The sequence below is a fragment of the Neopelma chrysocephalum genome, unplaced genomic scaffold (assembly GCF_003984885.1).
Source record: "Neopelma chrysocephalum unplaced genomic scaffold, ASM398488v2 Primary Assembly neopelma1_24, whole genome shotgun sequence".
NCBI lineage: Eukaryota > Metazoa > Chordata > Aves > Passeriformes > Pipridae > Neopelma > Neopelma chrysocephalum.
The window spans coordinates 24,812,666-24,833,642 of NW_020897693.1; the positions used below are offsets into that span (position 1 = coordinate 24,812,666).

At 35.1% G+C, this 20,977-nt stretch overlaps 1 protein-coding gene across 1 annotated transcript in view; it reads left to right on the top strand.

Annotated features, from left to right (window-relative positions):
- AVEN (apoptosis and caspase activation inhibitor) overlaps positions 1 to 20,977 on the top strand; it is a 104,381-nt gene that overhangs the window by 76,766 nt on the left and 6,638 nt on the right. Inside the window, exon 3 of the mRNA XM_027708842.1 lies at positions 20,136 to 20,206. Coding sequence (XP_027564643.1) covers positions 20,136 to 20,206 — 71 coding nt within the window. The remainder of the gene's footprint in view (positions 1 to 20,135; positions 20,207 to 20,977) is intronic.

Sequence of the window (20,977 nt, forward strand, 5' to 3'; positions counted from 1 at the left end):
GACTGATTGAACACTGTTTTAGTGGAAGTAGATCCTTGTACATTTTTGTGCACTTCTAAATTCAACTGTCTCGGAGAAACATCTCGCTCATTTTAAAATATGATTCTTTTTTATTCTTTTTTTATATTGTTGCCTAATTACAATTTCTTAAACTTTTCTGGTTTTGCTTTTAACTAGTGTGTTTATTTAGAATGTTATTCTTTTAATTCTAGATTTTCTTTTGTGTTTCTGTTTTACATATGTTTGGCTATCTGGTTCAAGTTAGTTTTTAACCTTTATTGAAACTTTGATTGTATTACTGCAGCTAAATAGATGATTCAAGAGAGACCAAAAAAATTATTAGTAACAGTTTTAATTTTTATATTAACTTGAGTCAAGTATTACAAAATATGCAGTTGCAAAAATAGACAAAGAGTTCTGGTACATAATTAGTAGTTTTACTACTGTCCTTAATTTGTGGCTACAGGAAATCTTTTTGTGTGGTCAGTACTTCATGGATCTTCAGTATAATCAAATCTTGTTTCAAGGCATTGTTTTAAAGGAACTTCTTACTGGAGCTAAAGCTTAAATTTTGTGATTTTATTTCATACATGTACTATGTAATGTCCATTACTTTTCTTTTCTCTGAAAACTTGCAAGGGAAAGTATGTACTTTTCTGAGAGTAAACATCAGAGCACAACAGCTTTTGTTTCAGGATCTTCAGGTTTTTCAGAGAGACTAGTTAATGTCACCTTTCATCGTTAGTCTATTTATAAATTAAAGGATACATTTTTGGTAGGTTTTTTAATAATATCTGCCAAGGAGAGTTGTAGGTTATAGCAGAAAAATGCAAAGAAGAAACATGTTGCCAAATAGATGGCATACTTATTGATGGTAGATTTAGGTACAAAGTATTTTAAAATGAGAAAGCAGTAATACAGCAATTTTTTTCTTCAGGCTTGAAAAAAGAAGTATTTACATTTTGTCTTAGATTATTTTCTATATCTTGTAAGAAATAACTAGACTATCCAGTGATGCTTTCCATACCCCTTTATAGCTGCTTAGAGGGTCTGACTTTAGGAACTAAGCACTACTGGCCCACAGGGAGAAGAAATCAAGGTTGATTGTCATTTTCTCATACTACGAAGTTCAGATTTCTATTCTCAAAATTAATTTCTCTTTGGCTATCATTTGTCTCTTTGACAAAAGTATGTGAACTAAATTCTCTGACCCCTAATAAATTTTTCATATTCCTCTCCAAGGACATAGTACCCTGAGATCAAAACTCCCATTTTAACAGATATACTAGTTCTCTATGTTATGGCTGGATTTTAGATGAAAATTAGAGTTTATATGCTCTTATATGCATATGTTATATGCTTCAAGAATAGAAATAGATGATGTTAAAAGTTTAGATTTCAACAGGTTCTATTTAACAATGAGATTTTTTTTCTGGTAAAACAAAGCCACTACTATTGTTTTTTCAGTAAAACACAAGCCACTAATATTCACTGACTGATAGAATGAAAATTGCATTGAGAATTTTTACATAACCCACTGTTCTTTGTATTTCTGGGGAGCTAAAACATCTGTACATGTAGCAGTCTTATTTGAGTTCCCGATAGAACATACCTATTTTAACAAAGTCTTAAACATTGAATTTGTAAGTACTTGAATAAAACAATAGTATTTCTTGCTCTTACTTAACTCCAAAGTTTAACAGTACCTGCCCAGAGAAATGAATTTAAAATGCATCAGTATGCAACTGTCTGATGAACCTTTACTACAGGGATATTCATTATCGGATTTTTGGAGCTACCTTCTCTAAGTGTTTAAAACCTAAAAAGAAACTCAGGAAGAACACTGCAGATCAGTTGACACACTGTTCCCCAAGTAAGCACACTTTCTGACTGGAAGTTTGATCTTGACCATAACTGCTCTTCATAATCCTCTCTATTAATCATAGAGAACCCCAATGAAGATCAAAGGGTAAACAAGCCACAAAATGCACATGCTGTCTATTTCCAGCTGTCCTTTTTCTAGTCTCTTGAATGTGTCTCATTGAAAAACTATTCAAAGAGAGAGTAAGCCCTTATCATTGCAGGAGGCATGGGATTTGTATCTTATCTCAGATGAGGAGACTACTACTTCCTGCTTTCAAAGAAGAAAGAGATGAATTCAGTTGAAGGAATTGAATTACTTTATCTACTGTGTTGTATTCACATTGATCACTGTTTTATTTCCATTACCAGATTAAAAGCATTAGCAAAGGTACCTACTTTTGTAAGTATCTATCCAGCCAACATAAAGCTTCTGAGATCCTCACTTGGAATATATTATAATCCTGCCGGTGCTGCTTTGACCTTTCAGTACCAGTGAAACATTTACAAAAACACTGCAGTGGTAATGGCCCGTGTATGCTCTGCCACGCTGTGCAATTGTTCATATATGAAGATTTCTGGCTTACGAAAGACATTTCCAGTGAACAAATTCAAAGACAGCTAAATGCAGTCATCGGTCTGGTACAAGAATATCAGAGGTATCAAAAAAAGCCTGCACACAATATGTAGCTAAAGAGGACTTCCTTTTTTTGCCTTTTGGGTAGCCTCTTAGAAAGGGCACCCCTGAAAAAGTACACAGCAGACCTTTTGACTGTATCTGTCCTGTAAAATTTATGGCCACGATTCTGGGCTTAAGGAAGCATGAGTAAGTGCACTGTTAATGGATGCCAGACTGCACTGTGAAATCCAGTTTGCAGTTTCCAGTATGAACTTGGTCACCTTCTAGGGCACGTGACCTCTTAACAAATATGTAGCACCTCATGCAATAGCTTTTTTCATTATTTATTTATAGACATGGAAGAAGCAAAATGAAATCTACAGTCCAGATAAGTGTACTGTAGAGAAACTGCATAGGGGGCTTTTTTGAGGGAGCAACACTTTCTGGAATTTTGAAAGATAGGCTTAGTACAGAGTCATGTTTTCATGATCAAATCAGCTGATAAATGCTTTTCTGCCTTGAGCTGTTACTGTCAAGTAAACTGGATTTACTTGCAACGTAACGCTGGCCTAGCAATTTTGTCTTTCCTAATTATTTGAAATATGTACAAGCTATATGCTTGATTCTGAGGGCACACCTGATGACAAAAGCTGTAGGAAGTATTTTGATTTACTATATCCAGTAAAATGTTACTCAGTCTGAATTAGAAAGATTTTATTACACCTTTTAAATTCATCTTCTCTAGTTGTAGAAAAATTATAAAAGATGATACATTTTCAGATTAAAAAATTTAACTGATAATGTAATCAGTGTCACATTTTTCTTTGTACTTAGCATTATCAAATACATTGGATTACGCTTTCTCTATGTAGTCAGTGAACCTCTTCCACAGTTTGTCTGTATCTAGCATGTATGTATAGTCCTCTCCAGCTGAGAGTCTCGTGACATTTTCATGTTCATTTACAACAGCATACAGAGGATATAACATGTACAGAGGATATAACATTTCTCATTATACTAAAGTGATGAGAGTCATAAATCTAGCTCTTCTCTAAGGACACCTCATTCGTCTGGTATCCATGTTCACTTCAACATGATTTCATCAAGCGTACTTTCCTTCTATCAATGAAGGAAAAAAATCTTTCTCAACCACAATGAACTAACTCAATTACTGAAAGAAATGAGTGTTAATTGAACTACTGATCTATAGCTTTAGTTTTCTTCCATATATTCTGTGATGATTACAAATTAATTTACAGCAAGTAAACAAAAAATTTACAGCAAGTTCCTTGATTGTTTGTTTTTGTTAAGGGGTGTTCTAAGCAGCCGACAACTCCTGGGGTTTCCTTCTGCTCAAACCAGAGACCCTGGGGTCTCTTCAGCTCAGGATGAGGGACGTGGCTGTTGCTTTCCCATTTGCAGGGTCAACCAATAGTGAGGATAAGTCTGGCTTTCCACTGGGCTGATGGCTTCTGTCTCCTTTCTATTAACTTTCTTAGAAAGTCTTGCAGTGAAATGCAGACACGATAAACAACAAGTTTGCTTGTGAATTCAGTAGGGTGGCATTTTCCAAAATTTCCTAGTGCGCATTTTGACAGTCATAGAAAGAAAGCTTCTTTCTAAGATGATCAATTGCCAAACAGATCTTTTTCTTCCTCACTTAATAAATTCAAGTGAGGATGATAATATTTTCAAAATTTTCATCTTCAACTCCTGTGTCTTCATTTTTGTAGAACCAGAGAGATGCGTGGCTTTGCAGTATTTAAGGTTGTGTATGTTTGCTTTTCTTTACCTTTTTTCTTTTTTAGGTGCAGAACTGATAAATTACTAATCCTGCATGCTCTGATACTGTAAAGTATAATAAAAGACATTTCTAAAAGCATGATAATCTATTGATCACTAAGGCAATAGTATGACAATCCATTGTACCTTACTTCCTCCTAACATTAGTCCAGAATATTTTCCCACCACAACCTTTGAGGGTATAGGAATAGTTAAGTTTTAGTTTGAAATGTGTCTAGAAATATGTGATCTTCCCAAATTCTGCTTTTTTCTTATCCTTCCAATGATTGCTAATTCCTGGTTCTGAGTCATTCATCAAAATCAGCCTTGCACTATGTCTAGCTTCGTTAATGATTCATCATGGATTTGATGTAAGGTAAGGAAGCTGCAGCTGGCAGGTTGGAGCAGTTCACCTCTCAAAACTGCATATGAATAAAACACAAGTGAACTTTGACATTTCAAGTATATTTTTAATTGAATTTTCAGAGAACCCTCGATACCCCTATATGTAATACAAAACTGAATTATTGCAGTAGTTAAACTGACCTGAACAGACTTTTTTTTTTCAGTGTGCTGTAGAATCCAGTTGTAAAACTATCTCATTTTGCTTTCATCACTTTTTACAGAGTACCAGAAAAGTAGTCCATAGGACCCATCGTTGAAAACCACAGATACAGAGTTCTCTGAGTAAAGAAATTAGGAATAGATAGAAATGTATTTAGTTGAGTTGAAACTCAACCTTGACATTTCATTTTTGTTTCCTTAAGCTTAAATCTCACTTTTATATATAGAGAGAGTTTGATTGATATAAAATTCTAACCTTAGTAACTTTTTGTTAATGAATTGAACTTCTGCTGTATTCTATTTTCTAGACAATGTGACAAATACTCTTGCCTGAAAGGGCTCAGATACCTACCTCTGCAGTCTCCTGTTGCATTTTCAAACTGAAGAATCTGTACAAGTTTGTATAGGAAACACTCATTTCACTATCACTTTTATGTCTTCAAAAACACATACAAAAATGTACTGTGGAAGGAAAATACACATCAGGGAACTGGTGCTCCTATAAATCTCTGCATGGTATTATTGGGCAGTTATTTTGTACCTCTGAATACTTTGAAACCTGTCCCCTGAAAATTGAAAGGTAATGAATGGGAATGCAATACTCCAGAAGACTTTGTGGTTTGTCATTTATTTGAAGATATGATGATCAATCTCTTTATTCACTTCTGAAAGAATTAGAAGCCTAGTTTGCTGTTCAAAATCAATTTTGAAGAATTTGGAACCATTAGTAGAACACCTGCATTTTGTATTTGCACTTAGCATAGGCAAGCTGCGTGATGTGAAAAACAGAAGCAAAAATTACTTCCCTCCTTTGAGAGCTGAGGATTGTTGTAAAGCAGAGCTGTCTTAAAGTTGAGCTCAGTTGCTTGATTTCTTAGAATCTGTGTAATTAATTAGCCACACTGTCCTTCATTCATTTTATCTTTCTTTTCTTCTTCAGTAACTGAAATCTTTAAGTGATTTTGAAATCGTAACTTGAATATCAGTCTTCAGCAGGAAAAGGCATTTTTGGTGGTAATAGGACTGGCAACAAATACCAGCATTAGATCTTAGCACTTGTATGTAGATCTTAAGGTGCATTAGAAAGAACAGTTTACATCTCTAAAGAGGCTGTATTTTACAAATGTGAGAACTGACACTGTAGTACCATGTATAGTTTACTTGGTAAAAATGGAGAGAGGGTTTTTTTCCTTTCCTCCTGTTCCAGTACATTCCTTCACAGTTAAGAAAATTGTTCCCATTTTTGGGTTGACCTTCAGATGTGTTAACTGAAGCCTGTGAAAAAAGTTCCTCTGGACCAGAAAAAAAGATGGTACCTCTGAATTTGTATGTAGGCTCCCGGTAGAGTCATGACTGACCTTCTTGTCATCCTAAAATTTTTGGTAGATTCTGTTTCTTTTCTAGGTTCTGAAGCTTAAAAGCAAAATGAACAAAGGTATTTTACAAATGTTAATTAAAAAAAAAATTTAAAATGTGTTGACCAAAAGTGGAAGAGAGATTAAAACACTGAATGTGTGTTTAGAGAAAAGGTTTTTCATCTGTGGGGAAACATGTGGACAAGAGCAGCATCTCAGTGAAAGCTTTTTTCTCTTATGCTATGAAGACTAATATCTTTCCTATGTGGTTAAGATTTGTAATTGTTAAACATCTTTTGTCTATTCTAAGCACATTTTCATTGTCTGATAATCCTTGTTTTCAGATTACTTGTTGAGCTTTGACTCTGTGTTGCTGCAGGTTTGTGTTGACTCAGCGGGAGAGATATGTTCTGAAACACTTTCCTGTGTGACTGCTGAAGGAAAGTGAGAGCCAGTTGGTTATTTTGTGGATGAGTAATGATAATCCAAAACTTTGCTACAAATAAATTTTGGTTAGATTAAGAGTCAGACAGTTTGAGCTGCTCGGGACAATTCTGCATGAATTTTTCCCAGTGAAGAATGCAGTTTCTTGAAAATTGCAATTTTTTTAAGGAGTGCTGTGCTCAAGCTTATTCCAGTTCTATACTGAGTTGGTACATCCTACACAGTGATTTCAGTGTTGACATACTAAATGAGAATCAAAATTAATGTGCCCAATAAGGCAAGGCTACCTGAAAGCATTTAAAAGAGGTTAAAAAACAAAAAACAAAAAAAAAAAAAAAAGAGAAGTATTTTGAAACTCCTGTAGACAAAAGAAAAATGTTGTAACTTTTTGTTTGGAAATACACATTCCAAATTAAAACAAGCACTGAGAATAATATCTGATAATTGTCTGTGTATTTCTGTGCACAGTGAAATAGAAATGCAATTTGACAAGGCAGAGCAGAGACAACTTAGTGCTTTCTGCATGATTCACAGGTCAATTTCTGCTAAAAATTTCACTGATTAGCACCTGCTTATTATGTTCCAAGTAGGCTAGAATGACTTAAAGTACCACAATCATGGTCAGAAATCTGGAAGAATTGATCTAAACAAGGTTAAAAGATAAAATAAACACCCTAAACAGGGCTAGAACAAACAGGCTGATAGATGAATGAATGCCAGGGGAGGCCTTAGCGCAACATTAAAATACATCATGAATTAATGTCCTTGGGGAGCAAAATTGTGCAAGCCATTTTTTTTAACTCTATAGAACTATATCATAGAAAAAAACCTACAAATAACAACAGAATGCAAGTAAGTTTAGTGAATAACTATGATACAGATGATATTTCAGTTTAGCCTTATTACCAGAGATGTCACTGTCTTCAATATCTTAAAACCTGAATTTTGATATTGTTATGATGCTATTTAATAGTATGTCAATACTGTGATGGAAAATAAAATCTCCAAATGAATATTTCAAAATCAACATTAAAGTGCACATTTCAATTTTGTGCCGCTTGAATATAGAAGATAATTAAATAAAAATCAATATTTTTGCGTTTTTCAGACCAGTGAAACACTGTGTATCAGTAGTAAATACATAGCCCAGATGGTATTTGTCATCCAGAAAACTGTAATTCTCCATCCTATATCAACTCTTCTTGTTTCTTAATTTGTGGGAGAGCTGAAGTTCTTGTCAGGACCATAGAAAGAGAACTTGCATAAGAAGGCTACAGGATTTGTAAATGGTATTATAAGCTGTAGAATGTGGAGAGCTGTAGAATGTTCAGCGCAAAGGCACAAGAGCAGAGGTTCACATGAGGGATGCTGGTATTTTCCCTTGAGCTAACCCAATCTTTATTTACTTAAGACAAATTTTTTAGAAAAACCCTCAAGGTACCTGATACAAAAGATGAGCAAAAGCTTGTATGTGGCTACAACTTTCCTTTAACATGACACAAAGATAGTAAGTAGTTACTTTTCACTTTACAGAAGGACTCATAATTTCTCTTAACACGTTTTGAAACTTCGCATTGTCCATTCCGCTGTAGCAATGAGAAAACCCTGCTGTAGATAATCACAACTTTTTAAAAAGCACATTTTTGTACTTCTGGACCAAGATCGTAGCAAATCCAGTATGCTGCTTGATTGTATTTTTGACTGGAAGTGAATGCTTACCAATCTGTTGTTAATTTGAATTTGATGTTCAGAACTCTCTGACAAGTAAATCCACTACTACCTTTGGAGAATTATAAGTAACTTGCATATGAAAAGAAACACTTTCCAAGCTCTTGCATGCTTATAGAACTGGAACTTTACTGGATTTACTATTTGCTAATTGTAATCCCTCTAATTATATTAACATATCAAAAGAAAATCCTCCTGTCTTGTTTTCTGAAGCTACTTCTCTTGTTTCATTAAACAAAAAAAATCTTGCAAGCTCATGTTAGTACTATGACTTGTCATGCCTTGCAGAACCCTTCATAAATACAAGAAAACCAAGTCTCATACTCACTGTATCAAACTACTTGAATATTTTTAGGCCTACACATTTATGTATAATTTATGAATACTTTTGACAGATAGTCCCGTAGACAGAGCATAATGTCCCACTTACATGAATAGTGGATTGTGCTTTAGGGAAGGATGGTACTAATTTGGATGTGATGATATTAAAAATATCCAGAACAGCATCATAAAGAATATTTATTGATTATATAATTACATTATTTGCTGTAAATGTTCTGTCAAATACAGAGTAAGGAATAAAACTGTAGCACCAAGAAAAATTTAGAATATTTATTTTGTTACGAAATTCTAATAATGCAAGCGGTATCCAGTAATGTGTGCACTTACCATTCGAAATTAAGACTGTCCTTAAATTCTTAAAATGGAAGCTTGAATAGTCAAATGTCAAAACCATTGTAAACTTTCATGACTTGTCTGCTATAAAAATTGGAGGGAAGGGGAACAGAGAAAGGTAAGTTTTCCAGTGTTTGTCTATCATGTAAGAACTACAGATAGGAGACTTTTTTTCTCTAATTGTGTCAATTAGTGTTATTATTGAAATTAAAAACTGTTAAGCTGCTTAAAATAAAATATTACGTTTGTTCATTTGTTTGCTCTAAGACTACTATCATGGACTTTTTTGGGTTCATTTTTGAAAACTAAATTTTTTTCAGTGGAGGCACAATGTGGAATAAAGGAGACGCATTTTGTATGCTCTTGCATTTTCTGGACAAGTAAGCTCTGTCATGAATTTTGAAGTTTTCAGACCAGATATTCTGACAGCCTACTTACAGAAAACAGTAGTTATCCTAGTGTAAATTTATGCAATGCAACTGCTCTTAGTTAAGCATGCCAGTTAGATACAAAGTTCTCTTAGATGGAAAAGTGCAAGAATCTGGTCTAATGAATAGAGTGATGTTCTCACCTCCCAGATATAATACAGCAATATACTTCCATGGACTGTTTACACAAGAGGTATCATGAACAATAATCCAAATAAAGAATAATTAAGAGGAACTTTGCTTCGATAGGACAATGTAAAGAACCTAGGCCAGTGAGTGCCATTCTGCAACTTACCAAAATATGTCAAAATGCAGTTTCTGTTGTTCTTTCTTTTAGCTAACATGACATGAAGTATTTAAACACCGGTAGTAGTTTTATTGTGTTTTTGAAACACACATATTTTATTTTAACTGGGAACAACTTTCAGATTCTTAACAGAATTGAGGAGTCATCTACCAAAAAAGCAGTATGGTGTATAGTATAGTAGAGCACTCTGCCAAGTTTAGGCCAGCAACTGAATTTTGAATCTGAGCTTTCTAATAACCAGTAATCTACCTAGCATTTGGCAAATTTTGAAATGTTATGTGGTTTTATATAGTAGGACAGTTGTTATATTAGGATTTGGAAACACTGTAAAAGTTGATCTTCATGTGTAATTTAGAAAAAAAGTAAAACCTCCCTAATAAACTGCAGAAGTTCTGTCATCCATTAAGAGACATGCTTTTTAGCTACTCAAAATATTGGAACCTAGAAGTGTAGGATAATGAATTAATTACAGGCTGCACTATCTAAAGTTTGAGTGAAGGGTGCAGTTTCAGCTTTAACCTCAGAGTTATTTGTCTCACTTCTGTATAAAAACTAAAGTGTTCATCCAGTACTTCCGCTTCAAAGTGGTTGTGTGGAGCTTAGAAGTACTGTCTCCCTCAAGGTCTCAAGGCAGTATTTTTGCTTAATGGAATGCACAGGAGTGCATCCTTCTCCCCTCTTCTGCATCCTCTGATGCCCGTTCACTGTGGCTGCCACACAGTGGTTCCCGTCATAGGCAGGGCAAATCAGGGATCTTTTGGGATGACTGGCTTCCATTCTGATTGAACGATGTTCCTCTTGGATTCTTTTCATTATGTCTCTTCTTTTCTCACTTACAAGCCAGAATATAGGAGTATCTTGTGCCAGCAAATGCAAATGGATTCCTCTTTTGAGTTCTGCAGTTTGATGTTATGCAAATCGTTGTGGATGGGAACCTTGCCATTTCTTCTTTTCTTCCAGTGTTGAATTTCAGCTTTGCTTCCTGCTGTGGACATACGCTGTACTGATATCCGCTGCTTCTTTGCTGTTGGAGAAAACGGGGTCTTCACAAAGGACCAGATCATTAGGTTCCCTTAACCTGTCAGTCTGTGGAGATCAAGAACTGTACCAGTGAGCTACTTTTTCCTCTGGTGGATCTAGGCGCATCAAAATATATGAATTCTCTCCCTTTTACCCAAAGGAGTTTTCTGCCCCTGTCTCTGGGGAGTATCACAAATTTCACCTCATTCTATATCATACTGATGCTACCAAAACAAAAACAAAACCAAATGTTGTTGGTCTTGTGTATTTATGCAGTAACTCAGCTGCATTTTTGTTAAGTTATGGAGCAATCTTTTCCTTTTTTTTTCAGCCTTTCTTTTGAATGATACTGCTCAAAAACCAGTATTTATATAGTTTGTCTAATCTTGCAAGCTGGTTGCAGTGACATTTAAAAATCCCTAAACATGTTATAAATTAGTGGCCTGAAAAAAATGACACTAGAAAATGTCATAAAGCATCAGGAAAAATGTAAATATTTAAGGTGACTAGCTTAAACTTAATGAAAAGTTTAAGCTTAACCTATGGGGAAATCAATATCTTCACCCTTAAATATCATTGTATTGTTTATTCAGTAAAAAAGTGAATATGGAGAAGATGGGATTGATACTTATGAATAACCACATCAGGCTACTGTATTTGATTAAAATTTTAAATATCCCTTTTTGTTCAATGCATTGGTTTAATATTTTGCATTTTTATAGCGTTCTAACAGCTTTAATAATGAAATCATTAATAAAAATTACATATGAAAAATAGTGATAAATTTAAGAAAATATGGAAAAAAAATTAGAAAACAGAGAGAATCTGCTTCAGAGAGAGAATGCTGTTTATACAATTTCCTGTATGGTAGCGTTATCTGTTGTCTCCTTATATGCCATGTAAATCTCAAATGTGCATTGACTTGAAAGAACACTTAGCTACAGACTACAAATACATTTGTGAATTACCTACTTTTCCTCCTTATTTTTTCTGAAGAAAGATAGCTAATTAAGAGATGGGTAGAGCTCTACAGGTGAAAAGAAAAATTTGCTTTAATTTAACATTGGTTCTATTGAATTAGACCCAAGGTCCATCTGGAGACACCAGTTCGGGTAAGGCACCTGAACATGCTATATTATATGCTACTTTCCAAAGTATTTTCTTGATCTGTGACAATTTATATTCGTGGGACTTCCTGAGCCAGATGTGGAATCTTTGTATTTAGAAATAGTTATCCTATATCCTTCCTGGCATGTTGTGGCATTTGATGGCATGGACTGCCACAACCTAGCTTCAAGTTATAAAGATTTTCTACGTTTTATTTGTTTTGAGTGCGTTACCTGCTGGGTTCATTTGATGCCTCTAGGTCTTCTGTGAGAAAAGACAATAAGTTAGTCCCTATCTGCCCTTTCTATGCCTCTCATGGCTTTTAGATCTGTCTCATTCCCTTGGTTCCCCTCCCTTGGTTTGAGTTACTAAATTACTTCTCATGCAGGATCTGTTCCCTGCCTGCTGTTACATTTTTTGAGATTGGGCTTGAGAAACCCAACTCTGCACGGTATTCAAGGTAATGAGAGAGATGTAATGATGTTCTCTGTGTTGTTCACTATTGCCTTTTTAAGAATTCCAAAGAGTTGGCTTCTTTGAGCACTGCATAGCACCAAGATTCTGATTCGGAATAGTGCTGGTCAGCTCTGAACTTTCTTTGTATGGAAAGTTAGAATTGCTCCATTTTGCATTTTTGGTATTGAGTTTCATTTACCATTTTAAAATCTATTTTTCCAGTTTTGTGAAGTTCTTATGTCATCCTTCACAGCCTACCTTCATCTGCACTACCACAAAAAGCTTGGTATCATCAGCAAACTTTGTTACTTAATTTTTCTCATCTTTTTGCCTCTTCTGTTTTAATTGAGGGAAGAGGTTAAACAGATACAACCCTAGAGAATTGCACTGGTGGTTTCTTTTAATGTGAAAATTGACAATTTACTCTTGTCATCCTATTTTAAGGCAATTATTTATTCATACAAAACCTCCTCTTCTTTTTGCTGAAGTCTTGGGTGGGAAAGGGAGTGGGATGTCAGTGAGAGCTTTTGGAAATGCATGTAAATTATATGAACTAGATCCTGCTTATGTGCAGTGGTATTTTACTTCTTTCAAGAAATTGTCTTAGATCATGCAGCAGAACTTCAAATGCCATGTTGACTCTCATTTGTCCATCAAAAACACTGAGCTGGTAGCACTGTCTTCCTCAGTCTCCCTTTCACTGTTTCCAGTATTCTCATGCTGTCATTTAGCTTTTTAAAGCTTTAAAGGCTTAAAGTCATTCCAATTTCTTCTGGATTTCATGCAGAAGCAAATGTACTACTGTTTGTTTTTCTGAGCCTCTTTCGATATAATTTTATTTGTTTGGTTTCCCTGACTCTTGTTAATTTCTGCTTTAGCTTTTAATAAAAAGATTTGTTTTGGGTTTTGTTTGTTTGTTTGTTTGTTTTCTTTTTAAACTCTTGTGTTCTTTGGCATTTGTTGGCTTAACCCTGCTCCTCATTTGAAAAACTGATATCTGTCCTTGATTTCATTAGGCTGCAGTTCCTTTGTATGTTGAATTAGTTCTGTTCTGAACAGACGCACTTGGTTCCAGAACCAGCAGTAATTTCCAAAGATCCTTCCTTCTCACTCCTTTATCTATGACACATTTTAAATTTGAAGACATCATTTAGCCTTGATCAGATAATCCTGCTGTTGGGTCAGATTCACATGTTTATATTGTAAAATGTGACTAGTAGTACTGTGTAGTTGTGCCAGGGAATTAATTTAGAATATTGTTCTTTTTGAATCCTTTATAGTTTGAGTGCAGGCTGCAAATATCCTTGATATCAGTATCCTATGAAGACAGGCTGAAAGAGCTGGGGTTGTTCAGCCTGCGGAAGAGAAGGCTCTGGGGAAACCTTATAGCACCTTCCAGCACCTAAAGGGGGCTAAAAGAAGTCCGGAGAGGCACTTTTCACAAGGGCATGTAATGATAGGACAAAGGGGATTGGCTTTAAACTGAGAGAGGGCAGGTTTACGCTAAGTATTAGGAAAAAATTCTTTACCGTGACGATGGTGAGGCACTGGAACAGGTTGCCCAGGGAAGTTTTGGATAACCTATACCTGGAAGTTCAAGGCCAAGTTGGATGGGGCTTTTGAGCAACCTGGTCTAGTTGAAGGTGTCCCTGCCCACAGAAAGGGTGTTGGAACTAGATGATTTTAAGATTCCTTTCAACCCAAACCATTCCATGATCCTGTGTTTGCGCAGTGCTCAAGAATTTCTCCTGGTAGCAGTAGAAGAATGTTATAAAAGATACTTTCTTTATGTCTTCTGCTGGTAGTTAAAATTTTTATGCTGAATGTTGCATAAGCCCTCTGGAGTTTGTAATATATGTCTGTCCAACCTACTAGTGAGCAAGGAAAGCAGGGGAAAATTTAGGTTGTGTTAAAGTATTTGTGGTGAAGGCATGTCGTTTGGAAATACATGTCATGTTCTTGATAAAAGACAGACTTTGCAGTAACTTGCAATATACTGATCTTAATAGTATCTGAAGAAAACTAATAGACGTTGAGTTCTTTCAGGGTCTTTATGTTTTGGTTTTGTATTCTCAGATTTTGAAAATTACTATTACTCAATCTATGCTTGTGGCAAATTGTGTAAGTAGCATATTGCAGCCTTAGTAATAGTAAAAGAAAATAGTTACAGTGTGTGTTCTACGGAAGTAGAGAAAGTAAAAAATTAGAAGTAAGTAAAGTTACTGGAACTGCCACGAAGAGTCTTTGGAAGTTTTCTCTTGCAGAAATCTGTTTCTCAGTATTATACACTATCTCATTGTGAGAAAATAATTGTATCTGGATAATAATGTGTTTATGATGTGTATAAAATTAATCATATTTTGCAGAACATACATTTAATAGTGTTGGGGAAACATTTATTATGCATTTGTATATATGTAAGTCTGCTTTTGTAGGAGAAAAAAGAGGAAAACTGTTATGTGTCCTATAAAAGGAAATCTTCAGTAGGATTTATCGAAATAAATATTTTTTAGTACAAAATGAGCATTAATTGTAGATATAAAATGAATATCTGTAAAATGAATATATATATGTATATGTGTATCTATAATATGTATAGCAACTACGCTGTGTGGAAACCCTGGAAGATGAAAAGACATCTTTTTATTCCACTGATATTCCCAAGCACCCAGTCTGTAGTTCCTGCTGTTTCCATGCTGGTTTCAAAATCTTTGTGTTAGAGCAGGCCATGGCATGGATGGATGGATAGGATTCCTTCCTTGTGCTTTTTCTTCCAGTTTGAGAAATATTCATTTGCACCTAATTCATCCTACAGGACTGCTAAACTTTAGTTTGCTCTTTTGATTGTAAATTAGCTCAAAATTACTGACTTAGTAGTTGCCCACCTTTTCTTTGGTCTATGGATTTCTATCTTCTCTTGGACCTTCTTCATGAAGTTTTGCACTATCGGGAAAAAAATATGTTCCTCATCTTATCTCTGACTCCTCCAGAGAGTTGGTCCCTTTTATATGAAGCACTGATGTTGGACAAAATTTCAAGTATCATTAGCGCCTTAACTCTGCAATTCAGATTGGTTTTTGCTGCAGAAAAGTCTTAGATTGGAGGATTTTTGCCTTTTTTCACCTTAAAAATAACACGTTTCCTTCTGCATTTCTTCAATCTATAAAGAAGACTGGTGAAACAGGCAGGTAGCTCATTTTGATATTACATCCTTCATAAATAGTGATGAATTTATGATCAGTATAGAGACAAAGGGATCTCTTGGAAGTTTCTTAAAATCAATTCTAAGGATGGACTTTATTTGGTGAGAATCTTCTTAATTTAGTAACTCAGGAAGAAATTTGACTAATGTAGTAAGTAGATAGAGGGTATGTTTTGAGATATTTTAGGTCTCGTTGATTTCCCAAAGTAGCTAAGTTGTAATTTTCTGGTTTGGTTTGTTTGGGTCACCTGCATGCTGTTGTTATAAATTTATTGCATATTATTTAGTTAACTAAGCAGACTTGTAGACAGAGGTTTGAATTTACAAAATAAAATAAATTGGAGATGAGCAAAGCTTGGAAACCCCAAGTTTATCCAAATCATTGGTTCTTATTTAGGAGAAAGTAAATTATGATTTAAAAAGTGAGTGTAGAGTCTTATATTTGCACTTATAGCACTTCCTGACATTATGGCAGTCTTAGAAGGATCATATTACATTGCTTATTATGTTATTCCCCCCTCCAATTTGAAATTCTGTCTCTAGGACTATGGAGTATTTTTCCTCTGTCTTCAGTAATGTTTTATGTGAATGAAAGAGTTTTAAATGAATAAAAGTATTCCACAGATATGTCATTTTTCCCACTGAAAACTGTTTTTCTTCAATTTTTTCAATTTTTAGACTTACAATTTCACCGATGAAAAAATATTTATTATAGATTACAGGTAGGATCTGTTTGACTCTGCAATTCAGTGAGTATTTGTATTAAAGGATAATTGGACTAATGAAACTGAGTAAGATACATTCTATTTAAAGAAATTGATTTAGCTTCAAAACGTATTCAAGAGATAGGAAAGCATGGTGATTTAGTTCTGCTGTTTTCATAGTAATTTTAGACCCCTGGTGGCCTAGTGGTTAGCGTGCAGGACTTTCACTGCTGCGACCACGGGTTCGAATCCCCGGTCTCCTGGCCTGATGGAGGTCGTTAGCCCTGTGTGGCCATCCATCTATGAGAAGGACACTCTAAACAAACCTACGTCCTGAGGACCTCACTGCCATTGTCCAAGCTTGCTTGGCCCCGGCACATGAACCTTAGGATTAAAGGGTGGGCTCAGTTCAGCGCAGGCTGTGTCTCACCTAAAAAATCCATTGCGCAGGCTGGAAAGGTAAAACACCTTTCCCCAAAATCTTCGTTCGCGAAGATGGGCCATTATTTCATAGTAATTTTATATTTTAAACAATAAAGAATATTAAGGCTTATTATGCCTGTTACCAAAGACAGCGCATGAGGTTTACTTGAATGCATTATTTTTAGCTACTCTATATTTGAAGGCCAAGTAATACTTGTAAGTAACATAAAAATTATTCACATGAAGAAAAGTATTTTTTTATGCTGGAAGGAACTCAGAGTCATTGCAAGACATCTGATTAGTATTCATGGCATAAAAGGAAGTTATTGTCAGGGTAAAGGAATTTGGGAAAAGATAATTGGTTAGACCAGCATTCTCATTAACCTAATTTGCATTAAATATGCTATTTTGAATTGTAGTTATTCTTTTCCATTTGAAAGGCATGCTTTGTTAACTTATTTAAAGAACCTAATTAAACTACAGTTTAAGTCATACCCTTTAATTCATAAAGCAGTTCTTGATTCCAGTGGATTTTCCTGATGAAGTAGGTTGGTTTAGCTGCTTTATATGTGGTCATTCGCAGATACTGAAAGCATTTGACTAATCCTTTAGTTTAATTTTACTCCTTTATAAGAGCAGAGAAAACTCTTATTCCTTCTGTGGTGCAACATGAGAAATAATTAAAGCAGCCTTGGGGATATTGGAAGAAAGTACTTATGCCTTTGTTCTAATAGTAGGAAGACTGAGGATCACTTTGTTTAATTATTTTTCAGTAGAACTTCTTCACATATGTAACTAAATAGAGCCTTTAAAATGTGAGCTGTTAAAACATAAATTAATTTGCACATTCTAGTACCCATTTTAAAATCGTGAGACTGAATTTGTATTTCTTTGATTTTCAGCATTACTTATTACATATTGGCAGTATTCTAGATATTTTGAAACGGGGGTTTATTTCCTCTTGTGCTGTGTGAAATGAAGAGGAAGGTGCCTTTGTTAGCAGTGAGATGACTGTGAGTGCTCAAGTTAAGTATTTGCATCTGCAGATAGAGATATTAAGATACAGGGTCTAATTTTTCCACACTGCTGAGCATACCTAACCATCTTGGAACCTGGTGTTTGTATTATATGAACTAAACATTTGTAAAATTAGCCACCTTTTTAGATATCTAAATGTTAATTTCAGTGCTTAATTTTCATGATTTGCACTTGTACTGTTTGACACTGGTTGTTTTCAAAATAGTGATGGCTGGAGACATGGAATGTAACCCAAAACCTAGCTGATCAGACAGGGTTGTATGTCAGCACAGTAATGCTGAACCATGGTGGATAAAAGTAATGAAAACAGAGAAATGCACCTTCAAGCTGGACATGGTAATGGTCTTAAATATCTCTACAAATATTCAGCCGAGAATGTAATTTTCTTGCTGTACTGGTTCAGAAGATTACAATAGTAATCACACACAGACGGTGTGATTAGTATGTGAGTACCTTTGCATACCCAGTGACCAGACATGAAATGCAATGAAGTAGAAATGCACTTTAGATACTAAAAACAAAAAAATCCATGGCCAATCAATTTTAAATTCTGGCTGGGAAATGGTTAGATCTCCCTTTCCTTATTATTTGGCAAAGAAATATGCTAATTACTGTGCCATTTTGCTGCTTATTCATTTTGTTTGCAAAACAGGAGTCAGCTAATGCTTGCACTATTGAGTGAATTGCTGAAAGGCTGAGCTTCCCTACATTCTGGGACAGGCAGACAATGGCAAAGAAGCCAATTGTGGAGAATGTTTGGATTTTGTCTGCAAGATTAAGGGCATGATTCAGGAATTGTCAAAGGTATGAGTGGCAGGATATTGAGAGCCAAATAGAAGTTAAATGCTCACTTGTTGATAAAGCCATTGAAAACCTCCACTAGCACATGCATTCTCTAATAGAGATTAGGAAAGGATGAGCTGTTGCTTCTAAATGAACTGCTGGAATAAATCATAGTGACTTACAGGTGATCACAGAATGGGTAAGGTTGGAAGGGATCACAGTGGGTCATCTGGTCCAACCTCCCTGTTCAAGCAGGGTCATCCCGGAGCACATGGCACAGGATTCCATCCGGACATGTTGAATATCTCCAGTGAGGGAGACTCCACAACCTCTCTGGGCAATCTGTTCCAGTACTCAGTCACCCGCACAGTAAAGAAGTTCTTCCTCATGTTCAGGTGGAACTTCCTGTGCATCAGTTTCTGCCCAATGCCTCTTGTCCTATTACTTGGCATCACCGAGAAGAGCCGGGCTCCATCCTTGACACCCTCCCTTCAGATACTTATAGACATTGATGAGGTCCCTCTCAGTCATGTCTTGAGGCTGAACAGGCCCAGCTACCTCAACCTTTCCTGATAAGAGAGTCCCTTCACCAACTTAGTAGCTCTGAATTCTCAGGATCAAATTTCATCTCTTTCATGTAATATTTCAACGTGATTTTTTTCTAATAGAGCTCCTTAAACAGCTATTTGTCCTTGAACTGCACAGTCTAAGATGACACATGTCCCATACTGTGCATCAGCGATGTCTTTGCTTTCTGTTTCTCTAGACCTTTGGCCATCATCTTGCAACCCGAATCTTTCATGTTTCCTCTGTCACAGACCACACTGATTTTTTTGAGTTACTGGAATTCTTGTTTGTTTTTTTCAGTAAGTAATTTATAGAACTGGAACTGTCTTTTGCAACGCAGCATGGTACTGCAATAAAAATATCACATTTAAAAGAAAATGATAATTCAATAACCCTTATAGTAAGAGAAAGTTCCTGATGGCTTGAAGGAATGCTCTAGGTTAGAAGAACCTGTAACTAAGGTTGTATGTGTAACTTAATTAGTCCTATTTAAGGATTTCTTTTAATTCAGTCCCTCTTGTATACGAATTGGAATGTGGGGTTCAGTGCCTTTTATGATGATGTGCTAGAGTAGGTACTAGTTCATTTAAGAGAGAGAATTTAGCTACCAGACAACAAGAAGTCTTTATTTGGCTTGTACAAAGCGATTTCATAAAATAATTATAATGCATTTTAAGAAATATTTGCATGTTGGTAAGAGAAGGTCTACAGCACTTTCAAAGCTGTTCATAAGAAATTAACTCTGTGAATACTGTATGTATTCCTAGTATGTTGTCAGAATTGGAATTTTGAATGAAAATCTTGCTTGTCGACATGGCACCTAGCACCTGCTCATTCAGCTTTGAATTTGTTGCCCCTTTTTCAGTACTGTTTTGCAAATAAGTGATTAAAATTTCTGTAGAACTTTGACATAAGTAAGTCTAGTATTGTGAATGCAAGCAGCATTAATATTAAATGCAAATTTGTTGAAGACATTAGATTTATTTATTGACTTTATTTCTTTAGGTTGGAAACTTCAGAGAAAACTTGTTAATTTTTTTAAAATAAATATTTTTTTAATTTCTTTTCTTTAGGAGATTCCTTTACACAGTTTCGATTTGCTGACGAGAAAGAATGGGATAAAGAAAGCATATGCCATAAGCAGGTAACAGAATTATCATTCAAATGATTTTATATAGATAATCACCTAGGACAGAATATCTAGGCAGTTGTGCTTTCAGCAACAAATTGTTAATACAATAATAGCACTCTTTATTGTGTATATTTTTATTAACTTTTCCCTGATGCTGGAGGCTACTGGGCCTTGTCCTTTTTTTTTCTGCTGAAGACTAATCAAAGCATCAAGCTAGGTTTTTAAGTGGTTTTGTGAGGAAAAAACAAGAAATCTCTCCAGTGGAGAGAAAATAAGAAACTGTCACTTTGCTTTACTGACATAGCAGGTCAGCCTTCTTTTTTCATCTGTATTCAAGAGAAAAGAGTTTAGTAAAATGACTGTAACAAAACCCTTATGAGTCTCTTCATATACTGAACTATGAAACATATTTTAGTTCCTTCAAATTCACAGTTCATATACTCTGTTTGAAACTTCATGTCCTAAATAATTAGGGCACCAGCTAGATTATTTGTATGTGAATTTTTTATTCTTGAATAAAAAGGAGCACATCAATAGAAGTCTCCTGTTTTCTATATCAGGATACTTGAAGTGTCTCAATCTCTGCAGCAGCTGTCTTCCTCATGTAAGTCACCTGAATTATTGCAAGATAAATGCTTTTGTCTTCCAGGCTTTTCTTAAAATTACTGTGAAACGTTGCTTAAGTGTGTCTTGAAACATGCATATGTATTAAAATTTTAAAGATTTGCTATTTGTTTTCTAAAATATTACAATATTCTAAAATATTACAATATTCTAAAATAT